The following is a 25,331-nucleotide window of genomic DNA, read 5'->3' as shown; positions in this document are numbered from 1 at the left end:
TCAATCCTATGTCAGGTGCTCTAAAAATATAGTTTCAGTTGCCACTTCAACCCAGTTGTCACCCCAGCACTGCCGAGATGGAAATACTGGAGCTGCAGGTGTGACGGGCCTGAGGAATCCAGTGCAGGGTGTTGCTGGGAGGGAGGGGCCTGGGATGGACAGGCCAGACTGATCCAGGGGCTCCCAGCAGAGATGAAAGGGGAAAAACGTGAGGCTGCTGATGGAAGGTGGGGCACAGGTGCGGGTTCCAAGGCACAGACTGATCCTGAGAGAATCTCAGGGCTCATGGTGATGAGCCTGACGTGCAGAAACAAGATCAGGAGGGTGGGGCTGGGCTTCCTCCCCAGAGGAGAGATTTCACTTTTTCTCCCAAAGCACTAACTGATCGTGGATGCTCAGAGGCGAGCTGAGGAAGGACATGAGCCTGCATCCTGTGGCGAGCTTGCATCCTGCAGCGAGCACCAAAGAGCAGTGTCTTCTCTGGGCCACACATTCACCTGGCTTGACTCCAACTGCCTGCTGGGCTCTTTAAAAACCGCTCCATCAAATGCTGCTGCCCAAGCTTTGGTTCTCATACTGAAAGATACTTTAACAGTAACTTTTTGCCCACTTTAAACTGCAGTTACCAGATGTTCTAAGCTCCTGAACTATTGTACACTACTATGTTTTTACACATTAAGACAGAACTTTACATTTATGTCAAATTCCCATTTTGTACCACCTCTAATTTTAATGAGAATCTGGGGTTAGCTGCGACACCCCCCACTACATTCACCTCCAAAAGCATCACATATTAAACAAGGGGGAAAGGGTGGGTAGTCTCCCAGCACACGAGCCCAGGGAATGAGCCCCCTGCTGACTCCACAACAGAATGCTGAAACCAGACACCGACCTCAGCGCCCCTGACAGAGACAGGCAGAATCAGTCTAAAATCTGGCCAAAGACTCTCCCCAGGAATTTACCAATCAAAAATGCAAATGGATGAACCAGCTCAGTGTTACCTGAGGTTCCCAATCCTCCCAGCTCCCAGCACTCTGAGAAAAAGGGAGTCTATTTATGGCAAATACTTCTAGAGCTGAATCAATGCACTGTAAATAAGAGACCAAAAAAAAGAATCTATAAAGGGTTTCCATTCTGACCAACCCAACACCATTACTGTACAAAAAACAGTTTTATTAATTACCCCAACTGCGCCTCTGTTCATGCTCTAGGTCACACTTGTTTCTCAGATTCAGCCCAGGCTCAAAGGCAAGTTACCAGATTAGCAAATAGGAAAACTGTTCTGCAAAACAGCAACTGTCAGCTTAAGGCATTACTAACATTGCAGAAGGAAGCAAGGTTACTAGGGAAGTTTGGACAACCCAGGATAATGATTTCTGGGACAGGAAACCCTCTCTGAAAGGGCCAGTCCATGCTGCTGCTGGGAGATGACACTCTTGCTCTAGGGAACAGGTCGCTCCTTTAAACCCATCCACAACATCACAGACAAAACACCGTCTATTCCTCGAGCTTTCAGATTTAGAAGTTAGTTCTATAAAAAGCACTCTGTCCCAGAAGCCCCGACATGTCCACGGGCCTCTGAGGGCTCACTTGGTCCTCCCTGACTGGAGCAGAGGAGGATGGAGATATATGGAAGGTTGGTCAGGCTCAGTTTTTAAAAATGAAGTCACTACTAGAAATATGGAGCAAGGGGCAGAGACCCCTGCTGCAATCACATGCTGAATCATTGTCCTCCCAGAGAGCGGGCTCCTACAGGTTCCTTCAGTCCATGGAAGTGCTCAGAGCAGGGCAGGCCAGTGTGGCCACGGAGCTGTGCCTGCCTCACTGCATGCCGAACCACTGCTCCTGGTCAGCCCACTGGGCCGCCTCACTGTCGCTGCCCTCCAGGTCCCCTTCTTCCCCACTCCCTTCCATGTCGTCCACATCCTCCTCCTGAGTGGCATCCGTGGGACTCTCCTCCTTCTCCATCTTCTGCATCCCCTCTAGAGACTTCTGGTCATTGGGGTCCAAACTAGGGGACAACAAAACAAAGGAGAGGCCTGAATCTCTGCCTTGCTTCTTGCTGGCTGATGCGTCATCTCTCCCTGGCACAGCAGTGAAATGACCACCCAGTCACAGAGAAACTGCTAATGCCTGGCCTCTCCAAACAACTCCAGTTCCATAGGGAGGATCGAGGGAGTCCACCACTAGAAGCGAAAAAAGGCATCTTGTCCTAAGTTTTAAAATTCTCAATTTGAGTTTTCTCCATTTATTTCTTAAACCTTTTCACACTTAATACCCCTAGCATTCTGCCAGAGGAAGATACTAGATAACACAAATGAAAAAGTAGCAAACAAGCATTAACAGAAAAATTCAAATATAATTTAACAGTACTGGGTTTTTAAGTTACAAGTTTACAAAAAATACTTATTTTTCTGTGAGTAAAATTGTTCCAGGTTCTTATGATATAATTAAACATATCAGCATTTCAGTAGTCAACCAAAATCATCATGCTTACCATGGAACAGATCTGTCAACTCCTAGGTTAGACCCCAGGACCCAAAGCTACCCCACCTGGGCATTTGACTGTAGCAGCTAAGAGTATTGTGCATGCCAAAACCCTCAAAGTTCAGAGGGTCCAGAACATTTATTTACTTGGTTCCTAAGCAATCTCTCCTCTTGCCTTTGTGACCATCACTGAGGCCAGCCAGTGTCCAATCTAGCAAATCCCGTCTCTATATTTTATTTTCACATTTGCTTCTGGGTTTCCAAAAAGCAAATGAAACCCATGTTGGAATCCTGTTCCTACTTATATAACTGTAGATTGATTGTAACAACTCCTATTCTCTGAAACCTTCCATACAGCTCTCACCCACACCCAGCGCTCCCCACCCTCTGCACTCCCACCTTGCCTTCTAGAAACTGCTTTGAAAGCACTTAGCACATGGTATCTATCAGTCTGCACGTCTGAGACTGAGAGCTCCCGCAATCACAGCATCCCCAGTGGTTAACTGAGATGCCAGGCACATGAGTGGTGCTTAACTGCTGAACAAGTAAATGGATGTGATCAGACTCAATTAAAGACAGGCCTCCACCATAACTTTATAGACACACAGACAACCCTCAAAGAAATCACTTCTGTATTAAGAAGTAAGAATACCACTATTTATTTAGTATTTACTATATACCAGGCACAGTGCTAAGAGCTTTACATGGAATAATCATTTAATCCTCATTTAATCATTTAATACCTAATAAGGTAGATATAGACAAGGAAATCTGTTAGTAACTTGCCCAAGATAACAGGTGGTAAAGGTAGTATTCTTCAGAGCTTAAGTTCTTAACTACTACAGTAGGTAGAAACATGGGAAAGTACTTACAATACGTTGATTGAAAAAGCAGAATATAAAATATATACTACGTATAACCCTATAAAAATACGTATATGTGTTGGCAAGGCCAGGAAGATGATCTACACAAATGAAAACAGATGTTATAGTGGTGTGGCTGGTTATGAGTGAAACAGTTCTTTAATGTTGTTAATATCACTTAAGGAAAAGACTTTAGAAGTCATAAATTTACAAACAACTCTACCATTACTATTATTACCGTTTTCAACCGTGGGCACAAAGTGTGTGTGTTTCCAGAACTCCTGTTACATTGTTCCCTGCTTCCTCTACCCCTCAATGACCTTCCCCCCATGGGAGGCTAAGTGCCTACCTTAGTGCTATACTATACTGGTCCATTGCTTCCTGATACTCATTGACAGCTACAAGGAAATCTCCTAGGATCCGATGCAGGACACAGTCACTCTGATTAGCTAGTGCGTTCCGCAGCAAAGCAATTCCATCTTCATATTTCTGTTCTCTGCCTGGAAAGAAAAAGACCCTCATTTTCCTACTTACACAACATTTTGAAATATATTCCCATCGCAAGTCATATACACAAAACCAAAACAATGATCACAATCCAACATCTATTTATAGATGTCAAGAGAACAGTGGTGTGGCAGGAAGTGAGAACAAGCTCGTTTGAATTCTTATTCCATTAGGAACTCTGCAGTTTGAGTTCTGATTTTTAAAAACTTACTCACGACCAAAGTTCATATAAAAAGCCAAAATGGATTTTATTTGCCAAACTACCCTAAACTCAGTTCATCATAAATCAGGACTTAAAAAACCAAGGCTAAAAAGGAAGTCGTAAGAGAATCAAGATGGGTCAAAACAATTCAAATTGGTTAAAACCAGTTATATTCGGCCCAGATTAGTTCAGGACAAAGTGAGCTGAATAGGTACTAACCAAGTACACCTGGTTTGAGCCACTCCACAAAAGTCATTCACTGCCAATCCAAGCAGGTCTAAGCCAATTACGTTTGGTTGTGCTAAATATAAATCAATTCACATGGGCTCAGACCCACTGCAAAAGCACACACCTGTTTGGTCATCTGTAACCAACTGGGACTAGGGAATCCAACTGAGATGAGGTTTTACACAATTAACTACGAACAGGGAAGTAAACAAGATACACTTACTAAGCAGTTCCGCTTTTTTCACCACAGCCTTAATGTAGTCCGGCCTTTGAGTCAGGGCTTTATCTAATAAAGTTTTGGCTTTCTCCTGTGTCACTGGGTCTTCAAGACAAACGGTGGCTAAAAGGGTAAGGGTCTGTGCATTTGCTCCTAGAGTTTTGTAAACATTGTTAGCCATTACCATGGCTTCACGAATACTGTTGGAGGCTAAGTAACATTCGATGAGACCTGAAAAAATATAACACAAAGTTCAACCACATTACCATTCCAAGCCATGCTTCCATTCTGACAGCCTTCCAAATTACAAACCTTCAAAGTTTCAAACAAAGGGCAGGCCAAGGGAAAACTCTGATGGTGAGATCAGACTGAAGTGTATGTTGATGGAACAGCTAAGAGGTGCTCTTCCCCAGAGCACCTGATGGACGTGGAAAAAGCCTGTAGTGCAAAGGCACCTTCAGTTAGTGAAGGAAACAAACATGCACCAGTAAACCAAAGCCTGTAGGCAGCCCAGCTGCATGTCAGAGGAACAAATGTGACACTACTCATTAATTGATACTGTGAAAGATGAGGTTTCCAACAAAACCCAAGGTTTTACTGCCTCTTAACTGTTAATTTCCAGCTGTGCTCAGTCACCTTTAGTCCTACATTTAAAGGGGAGGGCTCCTACAGTCCACAGCGAACGCCCAGCTCTAAAAACTAAAGGACCTAGGGAGCAACCTCAGGAGAAAGGAAGACCTTTTCATTTGAAACATAAACGTTATCTCAAGAAGCATTTGCTGAGGGTTTCCCTAAACTGGATGGAAAGGGCTTAATCAGATGGATCAAATACACTGAGATCGGCAGCTCCTGCCTCTTTCCATACCCACGGCAAGATGCTCCACGGGGACATTTCAAGTACAGTCAACTCTCAACTGTTCATGCCAAGGAATCAAAGAGAACAGAGGAGGTACTTTTTAGTCCAAAGCACTCATCAAAACAGAAAAACAGCTTAAACCCCAAACCCACACACTCCCTGGCAGATTTTCTCTGTATACTCCTCCACCCTAGTGGCATTTATAACATATGTGCACATTTTACCACACACTATGGTTACTTAACCAGAAATTACCTAACTCTTAAGGGCCACATGGTGGATTCAGAATATGGTGGTTGGTTGTAACTACCTACTGAATAGTTTTACTTTCCTGCTAAAGCCCCACTGGAAATTCAGAGGGAAATGTGAAGAATGCACTTCACTGATCCAGGGCCCCCACCAGTAAAGAAAGTTTGGTTGGCGGCTGTAAGAAGCACCAGAAGGCATAACCAAGTCACCCTGACCCAAATTTCCAAATTGTAGCTTGAGTGAAGGCATCCCATAAAGCCTCACTGGCCAACTGGGGAACAACTCTTAACTATCCTGTGTCCAACCACTCACTGTGGTAATGCAGTTAGCTGCATTCCTGGGCTCTTGTGAAACAGGTACACAGCAGACAGGAGTTAGCGTGATAAAAGCAGCTGGGAGGCTAGGGAAGTTACAGTTTCAGGATCAAGAATTTAATCTGAAACCAAAAGCTTGGTTTGCTGCAGTTTCTTAAGAACAAATCCACAACAGGCATAGTTCTCTGGCTATCTAAGCAGATTTGTTCTTTACTCCAACTTCCAAATTTTATTTCTCAAATTTGAACTCATCTTCCTGTTAAGAGCAAATTACTCCTAGACTCCTGGGTTTATTTTTAAATTCTTATAAAAATATGCTTTGGAGGAACTGCATCTTGTAAGATCTATTTTAATGTCTCTGACTGAGTCACCAAATGCTGCTGAAGCTGGCACAGCTTTGAACTCCTAGGGGCAGTTCACACGAACTTAAAATAGTACATAATAAAACAAAATTTGACCCTGATCATGCCTACTCTAGAGGTCACAATGAACTGACCAGTTCCCACAACCAACACTGTCATATGGATATTGAGTTACCCTATGAGTAATATTTCTGGCCCAAGGTAAGACAACTGTAAAAAAGAATAAAGACAGGGACTTCCCTGGTGGTCCAGTGGTTAAGACTCTGCGCTCCCAATGCAGGGGGCCCGGGTTCGATCCTTGGTCAGGGAACTAGATCCTGCATATGCTGCAACTAAAGATCCCGCACCCGACAACTAAGACCTGGCACAGCCAAATACATAAATAAATATTTAAAAAAAGAAAAAAAAAAGAATAAAGACGTACCAAGCAATTCAGCACAGTGCCAGCACAGAGAAACTCACATTAATGAGTGGCCCACGTTTGAGAAACAAAACAGGAAAAAAACCCAACCCAACTATACCCTAACCAAAAATCAGAAACAAAAAATGAGAAAAATGGATTGAAAGTATGGAGTGAAAAGTCCGGCCCTAAATGAATTTATAATGCCTAATGCAGTGGTTCCCAAATATGTTTGCACAATGGCATTACCTGTGATCTTAAAAAAGTACTGATGCCTATATCCCAACAGCAAATATTCTGACTTAAACAGTACTGGAGTGACCTAGCATCAGGATTTTTCAAAGTTCCCCCAGAGGACTCCAATGTACAACAAACTTTGGAAACTGCTGGCCCAACAAAACCTTCCATCTGAGTGCTGTCGCCACATCTACAGATCCACACCATTCATCTATATTTTTTATCTTACCTTCATAACAATCTAAGCGACAAGGTGCAAGACGTATAGCCTCCCGAAAGTGGATTATTGCTTCTTGGACTCTGCCCATGTTTCTAAGTGCTGCTCCCTTAAGTAGCAAAGCTTGAACACTATTACTGTTCAGCTGAATGGCCTTGGCTCCTAAATAGAGGGCTCGGGAGTAGCGTTTGCTATAGAAGCTATGACACCTGGAAGAAAAAACAACCAAAAGTTATCTAAGACCATAAAGAAACTTCTTCGAAAAGGAAAATCAAAGAAAAGGCCCTCTACGTGATCCTTACTACAAACCCCTTACAACTTTAGCCTAAGATATTAGTGAAAAAACAGAACAAGAATCTACTGAATATTTATTTTTAAGGGAGAAATCTTGATACGGTAGGGAAAAATTACAAAAAAGAACCTGATGGGGACTTCCCTGGGGGTCCAGTGGTTAAGAATCAGCCTTCCAATGCAGGGGACGTGGGGTCGATCCCTGGTTGGGGAACTAAGATCCCACATGCCGCAGGACAACTAAGCCCGCACGCTCTAGAGCCCGCGCACTGCAACCACTGAGCCCACAGGCCGCAACTAGAGAAGCCCACACGCTGCAATGAAGAGCCCATGAGCTGCAACTAAGACCTGACACAGCCAAATAATGATAAAATTTAAAAAAAAAAAAAGAACCTGACGATCTGGGTATGTTATCAGGTCAGAGACATTCAGAGAATTTGTAAAGCCAGGTTAATAACAGCAGCACAGTTCCTGGCCTGCTCACTGATGGCTGCCCGTGTGCAGGTGCAGTGCTGAGCATGATGCACTCACTATCTCAGTAAACACCTACCCCACAAAGCAGGGGTATTACCCGCATTTTCCAAATGAGAAAACAGACTCAGAGAAGTAAATGATGTATCCAAAGTCACAGGCAGACCATGATTTGAATCCAAGTCTGATTATCCCTTAAACCAGAGCTTTCAAATCTATATTCTATTGAGGAGGAACCACAATTTCCTAAAGAATCTACTAAAACTGGGGAGAAAAGGGAATGCATAAACATACCCAGAGACCACCCAGGGTTCTGCATGTTGATCAGAAATATTGAAAAGGCGGCAGCCAAGGTTCTCCACATCCTCCAGCCGCCCTTCTCGTGCCAGGAGGTAGCCATATACATCCATTCCTACAGAGGAAGAGGCTCATTAAACAAAGCAGCAGGGGTCTTTTCTGAAGGAGCTGTAACCTTCATCAGAGTCCACACTGAGGCCCCAGCTCCTGCAGGGTCTGAGCCCTCTCCACCATCATGAGCTCCTCCCACCAGCATTCCCAGTTTCCTACAGAATGACTATTAAAAAGACAAAACACATCCAAAAGTTCAAAAAAAAAAAAAAAGACAAAGGAGTAGAAGGACCTACCTCACAATTTGAAAGCCTGTTATTTTCAGGAATTATTTGTCCCTATATCCTGTGGCGTGATAATACAGCTATCCTAACACATAACCAGAAAAGGCCCAAAAAAGGCATCAAATTAAGTTCTCTCTTCCAACAGGTCTAGACACAGTCAGGAGTACACACTTAATATGACGGTCTCAGAAAAAGTTAGCCTATTCTAGAAAAAGCATCTAGTTCCTTCTGGAGTCTAGTTCATTTAAGATCATCCCCCAGCCCTACCCCCCACCCCCCAACCCCCTATTCTCGCTCATGTTCTATTAAAAAAAGGCCCCAAGGGGCTTCCCTGGTGGCGCAGTGGTTGAGAGTCTGCCTGCCAATGCAGGGGACACGGGTTCGAGCCCTGGTCTGGGAAGATCCCACATGCCACGGAGCAACTGGGCCCGTGAGCCACAATTACTGAGCCTGCGCGTCTGGAGCCTGTGCTCCGCAACAAGAGAGGCCGCGATGGTGAGAGGCCCGCGCACCGCGATGAAGAGTGGTCCCCACTTGCCGCAACTGGAGAAAGCCCTCACACAGAAACGAAGACTCGACACAGTCATAAATAAATAAATAAAAAAGAACGTGAATTTAAAAAAAAAAAAAAAAAAAAAGGCCCCAAGCTCGCTGTCACCCATCTCTTACCACCATTCCCCTCCATTCCTTAACATTCCTTCAGATTCCCAAGAAAATGCCTCTCAAACCAAGATTACTGCAACTCTCCCTGCTGGCCCCTGGACTCGGGTCTGAGCTTCTAACTCCAAGATGCTGACTACTGCCAGGCTAGTACTTCTAAAACATCATTTTCATCACGGGCACAGGCAGTTTGAAGAAGAGGAATAACACTGGGCAGGAGGGGACCTTGGGCAAACAAATTCATCTTTCTGGATCTGTTTCCCCATCTACATGCTTGTGAAGTTCCACCCCACCACTCTGTCAACTCTACAAAACTGGGACTTCCCTGGTGGCACAGTGGTTAAGAATCCGCCTGCCAATGCAGGGGACACAGGTTCGAGCCCTGGAACAGGAAGATCCCACATGCCGCGGAGCAACTAAGCCCATGCGCCGCAACTACTGAGCCTGCATGCCACAACTACTGAAGCCTGTGCGCCTAGAGCCCGTGCTCCACAAGAGAAGCCACCGCAATGAGAAGGCCGTGCACCACAACGAAGAGTAGCCCCCGCTCACCACAACTAGAGAAAGCCTGTGCACAGCAACAAAGACCCAACACAACCAAAAATAAATAAATAAATAAATTTATTTATTAAAAGAAAAAAAAAAGAGTCTACAAAACTGTTTATTGTCACAAGGCCATGTTTTTCTGATGACCTTTTTTGGGCCTTTACAAGCAGACTTCAGCCTATCTACCCAACCTTATTTCCTACTATTCCTGCGCACATTACCCTTCACTCACTGCCACTCACCCAACAGCCATCCTTTGGAAGTCCCTGTGGCTTACCTCCTTCAGCAGCAATCTTCTTTTAAATCAATGATTTTTTTGTTGTTCATTTCTAATTACTTCCTTTAACCACCTGATCACTTTCTTAGTATCTGTTCACTTACTCCTTTTTAACTATATTTAAGGACACAGTAAAGCTAAATTCCCTAAAAGGATATACGGTTCTGGGGACGCCATCCAAATTCTCAGTCAGGCACATCATAAATCTGTAAATCATAAGGAAGGGCTATGATCCCTCCCCAAAGAAAAAAAGCCAAATAATGATCTGTGGGGAGATGACACTTGAATTCACGCAAAAACAACTGCTCAAAATGGAATTACCCAAGTGTCAGAGACATTGTCAAGACCTAAAAAAAAAAAAAGGTAAAAGGCTACTCTCATAAATTTTATAAAATATTTTTTACAAAAAATTGTATCAGAAGATCATGTTACATCTTCTCCCTATCTTCTGATTTGCCCCTCTACAGCCACCTCCATCCTGCCCCAAGAATTACTTACCTTTTATCAGATAAGGATCCAACATCTGTGCCTGTTCAAACTTGAGGACAGAGTTTTTATTGTCTCCAGCTCTGAAGTACAGATCTGCTAAGCTTCCCAGTAGGTCCACGTTATCTCTCAATAAGGACTTTTTCTCGAGTGAACTTTAAGATATTAAACATTGAACCTTAAAATCTATTGTAAATCCTCTTAGTTGTTGAATCTGGGTGATGGGTATATGGGCACTATTTTCTTCTGTGTATGGACAAGATTTTTCACAAGGAAAGACTAAAAAAAAAGTGTAACTAGATTTTCTTATTCTGAGCTTTTAACTTAAAGTTATACAAGATTGGATAGTAAATACACAGAATAAAGCAGAAATCTCTCTCATTACCTAGAAACTTTCTGGTTGCAGTTTTTCAGAAGATAACATACACTATATGGTGTTAAATGTAATGTCATTCAAAGCGACAGCTACTTATTATTCAACCAAATGACTCTGTCTAACACAAACCCCACTCTGTTGTCCTTGGACTTTACCTGACTAGAAAGAAAAATCCCAGTCCTGAGGCAACCCAGGTCAGATGCTGCAATAAACTATGCTTCTGGGGCATCCAAAAAGATGTTCTTCCAGGTTCAAGTATGACACACTAAGGCCGTCTGTTTTGCAAAGGTTACTACTTTTGCAAGTACAGAGCTAAACTCGGTCCAGGTTTACATTTAACAGAGACTATTACATCTGGGACCATTCAGTACATTAACAGACTAACAAAGCCTAGGGACAATTGGCTGTAATACCAACAGATAAGCATCCATTTTTCTGTTTTGTTAATTTATATACATAAAACCCCCATACAAGGGCCCCAGGAATACTGAATTAACTTCGTGGCTCTCACCAGATGGTATTGATTGCTCTCGAGTTGTCACCAATGTGCACAAAAGCATACGCTTTGATCCACACAGAGAGCCAATCTAAGTTAGGCAAGGTCTGGATCACGTTCATCGTCATTGATGCCACCTCTGCACCTTTTACAGAAAGGGACAGCAAACCTAATCCAACAGAAAGTAGGAGAAAGAAGGTGAGGCATAGCATCCTTCTTCTACAATGCAAAAAGCAATAGGCTACCCTTTCCCTAGGTTATAAGGCAACCCTTTCCCTATTCTAAGCAAGATGGATATGACAGAAGAAGTACAGTATTTCTTGATCAGTGAAAGAATACACGGCAATAGTAACCTATTGACTCACTCTCTGGAGGTGAGGCATGGGCAACTTTAAAAAAAATAAAGTTATTCTAATGTACAGCCAAGATTATCTTAGAGAGTAAACACTCCATGAAAATAGGGAGAGAATGACCTGTACCTAGAATGGCATCAAGGGCTAATGGGCACTGCCTCAGCACTTCCTTATAGCTGGTGACTGAAGGTCGCTCCTGACCGGCCTTCTTGTACAGGTTTGCCAGCATCATGTTTATCTGTAATGAAAAGAAAGGACAATAAGGTAAGTATATATTTAAAAACAAAATCTCACCATCAATAAGTCCTGATCTTTATTATCAGCTATTCTACTTTTTACTGGAAAATCTACCCAAAGCCGTGTGGAAATAAAGCCCAACCCCATTCTTCAAACCAAAGAGGAAATTACTACTTTGTTTTTCCTATGTCCTCCCATTTCCCCCCAAATTCCTCTCACTTACCCAGCCAAAAGGTCCAAAAATATCTGGACCAAAGATGCTGCCTCTGGAAATGGAAGTAACATTCATTTGAGAAATGTTACAGAATTCTAATTACCTTGATTTTTAAGACAGAAGATGAACTACCCTAAAAATGCTTGTTTACATATTTTATTTTTTAAGTTTACAAATTCTAAATGCAATTAATATCACAGCATGAGAAAGTGAGGAATTCTTAACACAGCTAATTAAAAAAGATCAGATGAATTTTCCTCAAAAAGGAAATGACAGATACAGAAGTAAAACACTTGGCTTCTCTCTGACAATTGGTCTAGCAGCTAGACTCTAGCCTTTCTAACGCTTAAAGCTTTGACCCACAGGTACTGTCTGACTGATCAAAGTAATGCTACAAAAATCAAACTCTAACTGACCTCTAGAGGTGATGATGATCCTGAGATTAGCTACACTATTTAAATCTAGTGAATGCATTTTTAGCACAATTCAAATATGTAACTCAGAAAACCTCTAGTTAAAAAAAAAAAAAGATAAAGAAAAACCCTTCCTAAAAATGCAACAGGGAAAATTTGAGAATACCTAAAAGTTCCAAAGAATATAGAAGTTACAGGGAAGGGATAAATATTCTCAATAGTACAAAGAGAAAAACACAATTTTCCCATTTAAAATTAATGGATATTAAATAGAACACATTGTTTGCCAGATCATTAACCTAAGGAAGCAGTCAACATGAGGGCACAAAAGAAAAAAAAAAGCCAATCCCCATTCTCCTCAATTATCTGAAGCTTGGTATGCCAGACACTTACTAAAAATTACTCTGAAGGTGAAGAACATCAACATCTGTTCCAATTATGAACTCATAGTATATAAAAATCTAGTATGCCATTAATCCATACTGATTCAAACAATGAAATAATGAAATACTAGAAATAAAACTTTTTTTTTTTTTTCATTCAGATGGTCTTTTAATCGGCTTCGTGAAGCCAAAGAAAACTGCGTATAAGAATTCCTTCACCCCTTCAGATACGACATTGATGGGATATGTGTATGTCTTCCGGTAAAAAAGGACAATATAAATACACATTTTCAAGAACCTCTCGGGGATGTCTGCAAGTCTACTGTGGGTCCCACAGGACAGGTGGACGCCCGGGCCAGGGCAGCCCGGGTGCTCTGCTGCCACCCGCACGGTTCTACCACGCTACACTCAGAAACGTGACACCGAGTTGGAAAAAAGCTACAACTTGCTCAGCTTCCGACAAAGAGCAGATTCAGAGTCTGTTCAATCTCAAACAGAAGTGACTCGGGGCACCCAACTTCACAGGGCCGACACCAATGAAAAGAAAAAGAAAAAAGCAACACAACCGAAAACAAAAAACAAAACTCTCACAACCCCTGGTGATTTAAAAAAAAAAAAAAACTCTTGGCTCACGGTAAAAAGGTAAAAGTAAAACTGGAAGTGCTCTTCAAAACGTTTTTAAGACTCTTAAAAACAGACAGCGCTTCCTTAAAAAGCAAAGTGTAGTAACAAGGCCATCTGGGGGCCAGAAGCAGTCAGGCTGTGTTTGACAAGATCAGAACCAGTAAGACTACAAAAGTGGGTACAAGGAGATGTAATCACTACACATAAACGATTCAGCGGAGCTCCCAAAATCTTTAAATATACGGCCACTGGAAGGACGATCTCGAGCAGGAAGGAATTTTACTCGTTGTGCGTAGCGTAACTGTCGTAGCTGTCTCTGTAGGACCCGCCCGAGCTCCAGTCACCGCAGCTGCCACCCTGACTCCGGCTGCTGTAGTAGTCTCTGGAGCCTCCATAGCCCCCACTCCTGGACTCGAACTGGCTCCCCCTGTAGCCGCCGTCCCCTCTTCCTCTGGAGAACCCACGGCCCCGGCCTCGGCCCTCACCCCTCGCGGAAGAAGCCCTGGCCCCCGGCAGAGCCACCTCGGTACCCGTGGGATCGGTTATCAGACGACTTGCCAGCCTGGTCGACCCGGATCTGCCGCCCATCCACAGACTTCCCGTTCGTGGCCATCATGGCGTCCTTGGCATCGTCGATGTTCTCAAAGGTGACAAACCCAAAGCCCCTCAATCGCTGGGTCTCCGTCTTTCACGACCACCACTTCCGAGATCTGTCCATATTTTGAGAAGACCTGCTCCAGTGACTGCTCGTTGGTGTCAAAACTCAGCCCTCCGACGAAAAGCTTGCCTTCATGTGATGCCATGGCGGCCACTGAGTCGGGCAGGTCCCTGATGCAGGCGGGAAGACGGCACAGCACAACGACCCGAGCTCCTAACGCGCGAAGTGACTCAAAACTATTTTTTATTTGGCCTCAGATTTTCCATTTTAGGCTATGTTGAAATGCAAAAAAAAGGTACTTAAAGGAAAACTCCAGTACTGGTGTCAATACTTGAAAAAAATAAAAGAATTAAATTTAATATCCTTTCTCGACTGCTTGTTATTAGCAAACTATGACGGATGGACCATCTGTCTCTACAAATATTCAAATTCCCTTTAAACTACCTGACACTTTGAAAGAGTGAGTTTTGAGTACTACCTAGTAGGAAAGTCAATTCTTTTTAAAACAGATCCTCACTTGGGGGCATCATTAAAGCCACATTCTACCAGTTATCAACACAAGCAGTCATCGTGTTCTAAAAACTGAGTGAGAAATTGTTTGTTGGTACGTTTCTCTTAAAAGTTGAAGATTTTCCAAGATATAATAATTTCACACTGAATTTTCCTTTAAAATTGTGAAAGAATGTGTGGCCGTGTTTACCACACATTAACAGACGTTCATTTTGACTCACTTCCTTGTCCTTTACACAGACTGAGAAGCCAGTTAACTCCCTAACGGACAAGAAAGAAAAACTGTAAATATTCTAGGTTTATGTGTGAGGCACACATCTTTGCTTGCTCCTGGCTCTACAGAACAACAGCTCTACAGAATAAAGAATGAAAGATATGTACTCCTAACATATGTGGACTCCTCTGGTCTCTCCTGAAATGATGGCTGTAAACACCAAAGTGCTAGATACAAAGCTCAGCTTCTTTGCCATTACTCATTTTTTTTTTTTTTTTTTTTTTTTTGCCATTACTCATTTTAAAAAATGTCCCTGAACTCCCTCAAATCATCAAGAAAGAAATTATGGTACATTTCCAATAAGATAAGGAATAGGTACCATGCAAAGTTTATAATCAAAACAGCATTTTCCAAAAGAAGACACTCTTCATATATACAAAAAAAATTATTCTTGGAGTAAGACTTTCATAGCGTACCAGAACATAATTTAGTATATAGCACCCAGCTTATTATAAGACAAGTTAATCTATAATACTCTTACAAATGTTTTTAATAACAGCTATCACCATAAAATATACTGAGGAAATAGCTTACTTTTTAAAATTCAGAAAATATTAAATAAATCCTCAACATGAGGAGATGCTTCAACATGTTCTCATAAAGTTTGATTATTTACTTTTAAAACTCAGTAACACCTGGGTGAAAAAACACTAACTAAATACACCAGGTCCCTACTGGTCATGATTCCTTTTCTTTTAAGGGCAGGAAGATGTACATAGACATCATACCTATAAAATTCCTTATTGTTAAGCACACACTGCACAGAACAGTTTTTCAATGAAGTGAGGACGGTAGGTGACATGAGAGTATGAAGAATATTAAATACTGATGTGAATTTACTCCTAAGAGCTAAGATTTTCATTGTTTTTCTAAACTGGACTTCAAAAAAACCTGTAATCAGAGATGCCCAATATAATACTCCTTATAGAATAGTACTTTTAAAAAGAATTCTCACATACATGAACTTAATTTATACCAGAGAAAGTATCATTATCCTCAGTAAGAAAAAAAAAAGTAAAGCCAGATTTTTAACTTGTGCCAAGTTCACACTGCACACAGCTTGAATGCCCTAAACTCAGACAAGACACCAGAACTTTTGATTTCAGTTGAAGGTGTTCTATACACTATAATATGTTGACAAATCAAACACAAATACTATCCTACACACAAATAAGTACAAAAGGATCTTGTAGTCTTAATTCTGAAAATGAAAGGAATACACATTATCAAATGGATATACCTACAGAATACAAAAAATGAGGTTCTAAAAAGTATTGTTGCTACCTGGAAGTATATGGCAAATCATATTTCCTACAATAAGAAACACCAAAAAATAAACACATGTAATATTATTCTCCAGCTACCACTTTCATTAGCTGAATTTTCAGGGTCTCATAAGAAAGTCACTCCTCCATCTCTCTAAACAGGGAGAACAGGGGAACAAAGTGGGAATTAGAGACAAGGATAAAATGTTCAGATGGAGTCCCTGAAAACACGGCAGAAGAGGGTTGGAAGGACTGGGGAAGAGAAAAATATGTAACAAGTTGTTAATTCAACTTACTTTGGGAGTTCTTTGTCTTGAAGGGATCCCATCAAGAATAGCAATGGCATCTTTATCTTGTTTTAGCATTGTATAACATTCAGCCATTTTGTATTTTACTTCAATTTCAGATGGAAGACACTTAAGAGGAAATGAAAACATCTCTTCAAAATATTACTTCAACAGTACAGCAGTTCTTCAAAACGTTAAACATAATTACCATATGACCCAGCAATTCTGCTTTTATGTATACAGCCAAGAGAACTGAAAACATGTCCACACAAAAACCTGCACACAAATGTTCATAGCAGCATTAATAATAGATAAAAAGTGGAAACAGGGCTTCCCTGGTGGCGCAGTGGTTAAGAATCCACCTGTCAATGCTGGGGACATGGGTTCGAGCCCTGGTCCAGGAAGATTCCACATGCTGCAGAGCAACTAAGCCCATGCTCCACAACTACTGAGCCTGCGCTCTAGAGTCCACGAGCCACAACTACTGAGCCCATGCGCCTAGAGCCCAGGCTCTGCAACAAGAGAAGTCACCGCAACAAGAAGCCCACGCACCGCAACGAAGAGTAGCCCCCACTCACCGCAACTAGAGAAAGCCACGTGCGGCAACGAAGACCCAACGCAGCCAAATAAAAATTAACTAATTTTTTTAAAAAGTGGAAACAACCCAAATGCCCAACAACTAATGAATAGTTAAAATATGGCATATCCATACAATGGAATATTATTCTGCAATAAAAAGGAATAAAGAATTGATTCTTTATTCCATGCTGTAACATGGATCACCCTTGAAACCATTATGCTAAGTAAAAGAAGCCAGCCACAAAAGGCCACATACTGCACAATTCCATTCATATAAAATGTCCAGAATAGGTAAATCCACAGAGGCAGAAAGGTTAGTGATTCCCAGGGGCTGGGGAGATAAAGGGCACAAGGTTTTTCTAGGGTGATGAAAATATTCTGGAATTAAGACAGTACTGATGGTTGTACAATTCTGTGAATACACTAAAACCCACTGAATTATGAATTTTATGTTGTGAATTGTATGTCAACTTTTTAAAAGACTCTTTAAAGATTAAATGTATTTAATTCACATGGAAGGTTCAGCATGGCGTTAAGCATACAGAGTGCTCAAAAACAGTTAACTACTGGCCTTCCCTGGTGGCGCGGTGGTTAAGAATCTGCCTGCCAATGCAGGGGACACGGGTTCGAGCCCTGGTCCGGGAAGATCCCACATGCCGCGAAGCAACTAAGCCCGTGTGCCACAACTACTGAGCCTGCGCTCTAGAGCCCGTGAGCCACAACTATTAAGGCTGCGAGCCACAACTACTGAAGCCCGCATGCCTAGAGCCCGTGCTCTGCAACAAGAGAAGCCACCGCAATGAGAAGCGTGCTCACCGCAACAAAGAGTAGCCCCCGCTCGCCGCAACTAGAGAAAGCCCACGCACAGCAACGAAGACCCAACAAAGCCAAAAATAAATAAATAAAATAAATAAATTTATTAAAAAAAAAAGAGTTAACTACTTCCATGAATGATCCTGTGTGGATAATACACATGACTTCCATTCAGTGTCAGAAAACAGAAGTCCTGGCAATCAGCTCTTTAATAACAAAAACAAAGCTTCTGGGCTTCCCTGGTGCCACAGTGGTTAAGAATCCGCCTGCCAATGCAGGGGACACGGGTTCGAACCCTGATTCGGGAAGACCCCACATGCCGTGGAGCAACTAAGCCCATGCGCCACAACTACTGAGCCTTCGCTCTGGAGCCCGCGAGCCACAACCGCTGAAGCCCGTGCACCTGGAGCCCGAGGAGAAGCCCGCGCACCGCAACGAAGAGTAGCCCCTGCTCACTGCAACTAGAGGAAGCCCGCGCGCAGCAACGAAGACCTAACGCTGCCAAAAATAAATAAAAATTAAATAAATTTAAAAAAAAAAAGCTTCATTTAAAAAAAAACACAAACAAAGGTTCTACATAAAAAGAAAGAAAACAAGAGGAAGATGTACAGGCTTTAAAAGAAAGCAACAATATTACTTTGTATCTTTTTTTAATGTGGAAAAATACAGAACACAACTCATAATTTCACTTCACAGTTCATTCTACTGACATTCCTTTTAAATATAAGTTGCATGTATAATTTAAATGTAAAGACAGATTCAAACTGAAAAGTCAAAGTTCCCCTCTCCCTAAAGCCTCCCATTAAATGTATTTCCTTCATGCACACAGAAAATTTTTCATGTATATTAACCATATATATTTTAGGCATATGCCAGGATATACTTATATAACTATAAACTATCCCCTTTAGGGAATTCCCTGGCAGCTCAGTGGTTAGAACTCTGTGCTTTCACTGCCCAGGGCCAGGGAAGGCCCGGGTTCAATCCCTGGTCCCGCAAGCCGTGCGGTGTGGCCAAAAAATAAAAATAAAATAAACAAACCATCCCCTTTAAACAAAAAGAGTAGTGAACACACTACTTCAAACCTTATTTTCTTTATTAATATACACAGTGTTTTCCACATCAGCACATATACCTCTATATTTCATTTCTTCAATATTTCCATCATAGTCTATCCTAGGGCTATATTATAATTTAACTAGACCCTACTGATAAACACTTTTGCTTCCAGTTTCTTACCATTATAAACAATACTACAATAAGCAGCCTTAATTATATACCCTTGTAAACCTTTTGTGAATCTACTATTAGGATTAATTTCTAGGAATGGGATGACTGTCAAATGGTGAAATTATAATTTTTTACCCTTCATTTATTTAACTAATTATCAAACAACCAAAACTAGTAGGAATTCATAAGATTATTTTGTATAAATTTCCCCAGGTACTCACTATCCTAAAAACTGAGTTACATTTTAAGACTGTACTTTCATTAAAATTATTAAAAACACTTTAGATTTTGAGTTCTGTTTGTATAAAAGGGAGGAACAGGGACTTCCCTGGTGGTCCAGTGGTTAAGACTCCGCGCGTCTAACGCAGGGGGCGCAGGTTCAATCCCTGGTTGGGAAACTAAGATCCCACGTGCCATGTGGTGCAGCCAATAAATAAATAAATAATAAAATAAAAGGAAGGAACAATGAATGGCTTTGGTTAGAGCCTAGATAATTCTATTTAATTTTTAAACTAATTAATTTAAAATTTAATTCTATTTTTAGATTCACCATAGAGTGAACTTTGCTTCTACCCCTTAGTGCTCGGTTGGATGCATTCTTGCATCTAAGTGGTTTTTCATCTATGTTTCTCTAGTCAGCTCCCCTTTAAAATTACTTTTTATTTTACTTCTTCTACATCTAATCAGCAGTCTTTCAAATTCCTTCAGTGTCTCTTGCTCTCAAAACAACCCAACCAACCAAAAACACATCACACATCTTTCTCCAATTACCTGACTTTGTGGAGTGGATGCAGAATTTCCAGTTGAAGGTCTCACTTTTGAAGTTTTACTTAAGGCTTTCTTCTGCTGTAAAGCCATAGTATACTTACTCACAGCATTCCGATATTCCTTATCGTGAAAGAGAGAATCTGCATGATACACCAAAAGCTGGTACTTCTGAGATGGGGAGAATAACTCACTAGAAAACAAAGAAAGTATACCCCCTACATGGGTTGTTTTGAAATGTTAGAAAGAACGCTCTCCTTAGTGTCTATATAAGCCTAATACAAAGTCTTGTGTTGACAGTTTACAAAAAAGTAAATTTATCTCAAGTGCTAGTCCCCCAAAAAAGAGGCAAGAGTCATACTTCATGTCAATATGGTCAACACATGTAGGAAATTGCCTTAAATTGTTCTTTACTATAAAAACAATGATACATCTAAATCAAATTCAGTAATACAGAGATATACAAGAGAAATGTAATACAGTTGACCCTTGAACAAACCAGGTTTGAATTACAAGGGTCCACTTATATGTACAGATTTTTTTTCAATAGCACACACTACAGTACTACACCACCCTTGGTTGAATCCGTGTATGCAGAACTGCAGATATGGAGGAAATGCATATATAAAGGGCCAACTATAACTTATACGTGGATTTTTGACAGTGGGGAGGGCTGGCACCCCCTCCCCTCCTCTGAAAGCTGTTCAAGGGTCAACTGTGTATCTTTTCCTCCCCTTCTTTAACCCAAGCCCTCTTAATTGAAGAGTCTGATATATATCCATAACTCTCATATTAACATCAATTTTTAGGGTAATACAGACAAAAGAGAGCAATCATGACTTAACTAATTATTACTAAATATTACCAAAGAAGGGTTAAAGAACCTGGAAAAGAGAAACTCACCACTCTGAATCCTTTTTAGCTAAGTGCTGAACAAAAAGAGGTTTGGAGGGTACTTAAAACTCTTCAAATACTGAAAAAAATGGGAATACTAAAATACTGAAGTATGGGAATAGACTAGGATAAGCCAGTGGAACAGAATGAGTGAGGATTAGCCTTATTTGATGAAAGGTTTTTTTTTTTTTTTTCATACAGAAGTAAACTTCACTAACAAAAGAATTTTTACTTCCTGAGTCTCAGGGATTTAAGGACAGCGTAACGGAACCAATACATTTCAGAACCTTTTCTTTAACCTTGAATATTGCTCACAAGTGTTATAAGTGCCTAGGACTGGCCACCAATCTTAATGGGAAACTCGTATTTTTAATCTCCAATCCCATCCTTCCCCCAGTTAGAGTTTACATTTTTTCACTGACAGGGAAAAGCTACAGCCACTTAAAATGAAAGAACAGTCAGAGTCAAAGAACTCTGTAGATGGTTAACTGCTCAGCAAATGAAGGACACTCAAGAACAGGTACCATAGATTAGTAGCTGCCAGGGGCTGGGGCAAGTGGAATTGGTGAGTGACTACGAATACATTTGGGGTTTCTTTTGGAGGTAATGCAAATGCTTTGGAATAGACAGTGGTGACAGTTGTACAACTCTGTGGATGTACTTAAAACCACAGAAATGTATTCTTTAAAAGGGTGAATCTGATGGTATGTAAGTTTTATCTTAGTAAAAAAATAATTTAAAAAAAAGGATAGGTAGGCTAAACACTGGATATAAAGTTACAAAAGAAAGTCAATGACTGAAAGGTACAGTCCAGATAGTTGAGATCTCTTCCAACTCTGAGATTCTATATATTTAGTGAGAAATAAGATGTGAAAGAAAATAGTTGATTTGATAGAAATACTACACTCAGAGAAAGGATTCAGATGTTTATATTTTGTAACATACATGCCTACTTATGCATGCATAAGTTACCTCTGAAATGATACATGAAAAACTGTTAAGTTGTTGCCTCTGGAGAAGGGAAATAGTGGGGTGAGGTTCAAGACTCAGGGGCAGACACCTATCTGCATACCCCTTCAGTACTGTTTGATTTTTTTTGTGGTGTGTATTGGCAATTAAGAAATATTAAAATATAAATGATAAAGGTCAGATTTTAAACACCTCCTGAAGCGAGGAAGGAAACTGCCAGTTTAGCCTAATATAAAGAAGAACAGGCCAAGTCTAATCAAAGGACCAAACTCCTTCTAACTATCCTGTAACATCTTCAAGAACCAAGAATAATGACTAACTGGTGCATAAATTCCCAATGGTAGACACTGTATACTTTGACAAATCACTCAGAACCAGGTGAAAGGCTCCAGAATAAACAAAGAAGGCCGACAGAGACCAGGGCTCCTCACTGTCAACACTAAGTGGATGGTGGTAAAATGATGGGTCTCCCGTAGTGAGGTCCAAAAGCACTAATGGAAATGAAACAGGTAGCAACAGCTGCAACGCCCTTAAGTGGCCCAGACAGCTTCCAGAGCAGGCCAAATGCAAATGGGTCCACCCTGAGTAGAAGATTACAATGCCATTTGGACGCAGTAGACTGTGGTGGGTCAGAATGGAGACTTTAGAGTCAGAAGGACCAAAATCCAGACATTGTGGCTCTTCCACTTACTATGTGTGAACTTGACCACGGTATTTCACCTTCCTGAGGTTGCACGTATTTCCTTAGCACCTTCAATAAACGTCTGAGTGCTTACTGCACACAGGCACTGTGCTGATTTCATTAGGTGTTAAGTGATGAAGAATATAGATCTTAAAAGTTCCCATCACAGGAAAAACATTTTTCTGTAACTATGTGAGGTGACAGATGTTAGCCAGACTTACTATGATGATCATTTCACAATACAGACAAATATCGAATCATTATGTTGTACACCTGACACTAGTATGTCAATTATATCTTGGTTAAAAAAAAAAAAAAAAAGAGTGATGTAGAATATAAAACAGGGCAAAGAGACAAAATGGTGAGGGTAAGGGACAATTCTGGTGGCCAGACAGGAGTTTTCTAGGAGGGACACTGTCATACAGAGTGAAGTAAGTCAGAAAGAGAAAAATATCGTATATTAACGCATATATGTGGAACCTAGAAAAATGGTACAGATGAACCGGTTTGCAGGGCAGAAAGTGAGACACATATGTAGAGAACAAACGTATGGACGCCAAGGGGGGAAAGTGGCGGGGTGTGGGATGAATTGGGAGATTGGGATTGACATATATACACTAATATGTATAAAACACATAACTAATAAGAATCTGCTGTATAAAAAAATAAATAAAATTAAATTAAAAAAAAAAAAGAGTTCTCTAGGAGGGATATCTGAGCTGAAACCTAAATGAGGAGGCAGCTCTGAGGCGAGGACTCCAAGCAGAACCGCAAATGCAAAAGCCCTGAGTTGAGAACGAGCTTGGTGTGTTCAAGTAACAGAAAGAATAGCCAGGGAAGCTGGAGCACAGACTGAGAGAGAGAGATGTTTGGCCTCGTAGGCCGTGGGAAGGAACTTTAATTTAACCACAAGGGAGAAATTTAAGCACAGGGGCGACATGCACTCAAGGCTGGAAATAGCCCTGTGCTTCATCCGCAATAAGACTCCATAAGCGGCAGCTTTGGAAACATGAAAAGGGCACTGCGAGTCCTTAAAAAGGCGCCACTCTCACCCATCAAGGAAGTCTCCCGTTTTCAGGTGTTTGCAGGGACGAGGAAGTAAACCCTACTGACACACCCAGGGAAAAAATCAATCTCAAATGCAGGACAAGGATCTAAAACCAGGGGATTGGGCTTCTTTGAGCCTCGGCGAGCGAGAAAACGTTCTTCGGGAAGGAGCTGGGAAGGGATGAGTCAGCCCAGCGATGTGACAGTCGCTATGCCCGGCGACAAGTTCCTCGGGAAAACCTCTGCTCCCAACTTTCGGGAAACCCTCGCCAGGGTGGTCCTCACAGCCCCCGCCTTCCGTTTCTCGAAGCAGCCGCTCGCCGCATCCCCCGCAGGGAGCGCATTCCAGCGCCCGGCACAACGCGGGGACCCAGTGAACTCAACTTCGTTCCTAAGTCGGCTCCGCCCGACGAGGCCCTCGCTGACCTCGGAACCTCAGCTGGGGCCCGCAGCCGCTCCTTCCCGCCAATCCCCAGGTCCCCTCAGCCCCTGCTCCCAAACCGGCGCCGCTTTCTCCTCAGCCCCAGGCCGCTCCCCGCCTCAACTCACGGGTTGTTATTACTCATAGTAAGTAACAAGCTGCTGAGGAGCCGCACGTTGGAGTGCAGCCCCGCTGCCGCCATGTCTCGCAAGTGGTCTATCACATTCATTCTGCCCAGCAAGGCCGCCGCGACACCAGCGCGAAAAGCCGGTTGCAGCTCCTTCGGGAAGACTCCAAAATGGCCGCCTCGCCAGGGTCCATCGGGTCTACACGCGGCACCGCCCCCAGGATAATAGGCAGCTACCGAAATGCCTGAGAAAAACGAAAACAAAAACAACCCCCTCAGTTCCTTCCCCGCCAAGCCCCCTGTGAGGTGGTACGATTTGGTTTGGGGTGTGGGGAGGTTGTTTTTAGCAAAAGTTACATCATCATTCTAAGCTGCAAACTTTATGGAGGGCTTACAATGGGCTGGGGACAAAAGGCAACTCAGGACGAACGCATGCCCAATTGAAATGAGTCTGAGAGGACTCTCAGAAATTAATAAAAATGTATTGACATTTATCATAAATAAAAGTTAATATACTAGTAGGATGCAGGGGAAAAAAATCCCCGACAGCTGGAATTAGATATTTTAATCAGGCGCCAGGGGCAGTCCTAACTGCTTTTAGTCTCGCACGAGCGCTAAGGCTGAAAGCGCCACGCCCCCTCCCCTCAGGTGTTCCGTGTACCTTTGGGAGTCAGGCTTCACTCTTCGGGTGCAAAAGGACATATTTTTACCATGGGAAATTACTCACCAGCTCAGAGTGAATAAAGACTAGGTTGAGTTTTAGCCGTCCTAACATGAGTGTAGTGTTATCTTGTGATTTTTATTTGCCATTCCCTAATGACGTATGAAATTGAGCATCTTCTCATACGCCTATTTGCCATCTGGGTATCTTCTTTGGTGAGGTATCTGTGCAGTTCTTTTGTCCATTTTTTAGTCCGGGTGTTTGTGTTCTTTTTTTTTTTCTTTCTTTCTTTTTGGCCGCAGGGCGCGGCTTGTGGGATTTTAGTTCCCCGACCGGGGATCGAACCTGGGCACTCCTCAATGAGAGCGCGGAGTCCTAACCATTGGATGGCCAGGGAATTCCCAGGGTGTTCGTGTTCTTATTGTTCAATTTTAAGGACTCTTTGTGTATTTCGGATAGCAGTCCTTTATCAGATTTTATCAGAAAATATTTTGCAAATATTTGCTCCAAGTCTGTGGCTTGTCTCATACTCTTGACCACTCCCTCGCTTT

At 42.0% G+C, this 25,331-nt stretch overlaps 1 protein-coding gene, 1 long non-coding RNA gene and 1 pseudogene across 7 annotated transcripts; 1 reads left to right on the top strand and 2 right to left on the bottom strand.

The window, feature by feature from the left end:
• Positions 1–1,152: 1,152 nt before the first annotated feature.
• Positions 1,153–24,308, bottom strand: ANAPC7 (anaphase promoting complex subunit 7). 5 transcript variants are annotated; one of them, XM_082355953.1, is made up of 11 exons: positions 24,121–24,307; positions 19,986–20,172; positions 16,602–16,721; positions 11,854–11,965; positions 11,390–11,543; positions 10,515–10,657; positions 8,196–8,313; positions 7,152–7,348; positions 4,511–4,735; positions 3,700–3,850; positions 1,153–2,011 (listed from the first exon to the last, which is right to left on the bottom strand). In XM_082355953.1, the coding sequence occupies exons 1-11, from the start codon at positions 24,219–24,221 to the stop codon at positions 1,822–1,824; spliced, it is 1,698 nt and encodes a 565-aa protein (XP_082212079.1). In that variant the 5' UTR covers positions 24,222–24,307; the 3' UTR covers positions 1,153–1,821. The 5 variants fall into 5 exon arrangements, with proteins under 5 accessions (XP_082212079.1, XP_082212081.1, XP_082212082.1 ...); XM_082355954.1 differs by lacking the exon at positions 1,153–2,011 and adding an exon at positions 2,040–2,186 and having other exon boundaries at positions 24,121–24,308; XM_082355955.1 differs by lacking the exon at positions 16,602–16,721.
• Positions 8,320–9,813, top strand: LOC309611490. Its single transcript, XR_014234559.1, has 2 exons — positions 8,320–8,848; positions 9,173–9,813. It is a non-coding gene; the product is annotated as an uncharacterized lncRNA (long non-coding RNA).
• On the bottom strand, positions 13,115–15,232 carry LOC309611469 (cold-inducible RNA-binding protein pseudogene; annotated as a pseudogene). The gene has a single exon. The product of its transcript is annotated as a cold-inducible RNA-binding protein pseudogene (transcript).
• Positions 24,309–25,331: the final 1,023 nt, after the last annotated feature.

This window comes from Balaenoptera borealis (genome assembly GCF_965194805.1).
Source record: "Balaenoptera borealis genome assembly, chromosome: 14".
In the NCBI taxonomy this organism is placed as follows: domain Eukaryota; kingdom Metazoa; phylum Chordata; class Mammalia; order Artiodactyla; family Balaenopteridae; genus Balaenoptera; species Balaenoptera borealis.
This window is presented reverse-complemented; position numbering and strand designations above follow the sequence as displayed.

Bases quoted from the DNA above. Each gene is read 5' to 3' on its own strand.
- ANAPC7 (XM_082355953.1), bottom strand. From the start codon at position 24,221: ATGAATGTGATAGACCACTTGCGAGACATGGCGGCAGCGGGGCTGCAC. The intron at 20,173-24,120 runs GTGAGTTGAGGC...TTTGTTTTCTAG, and splicing joins ACTATGAGTAATAACAACCC to TGAGTTATTCTCCCCATCTC. The intron at 10,658-11,389 runs GTGAGAGCCACG...AATATCTTAAAG, and splicing joins AGAGCAATCAATACCATCTG to TTCACTCGAGAAAAAGTCCT.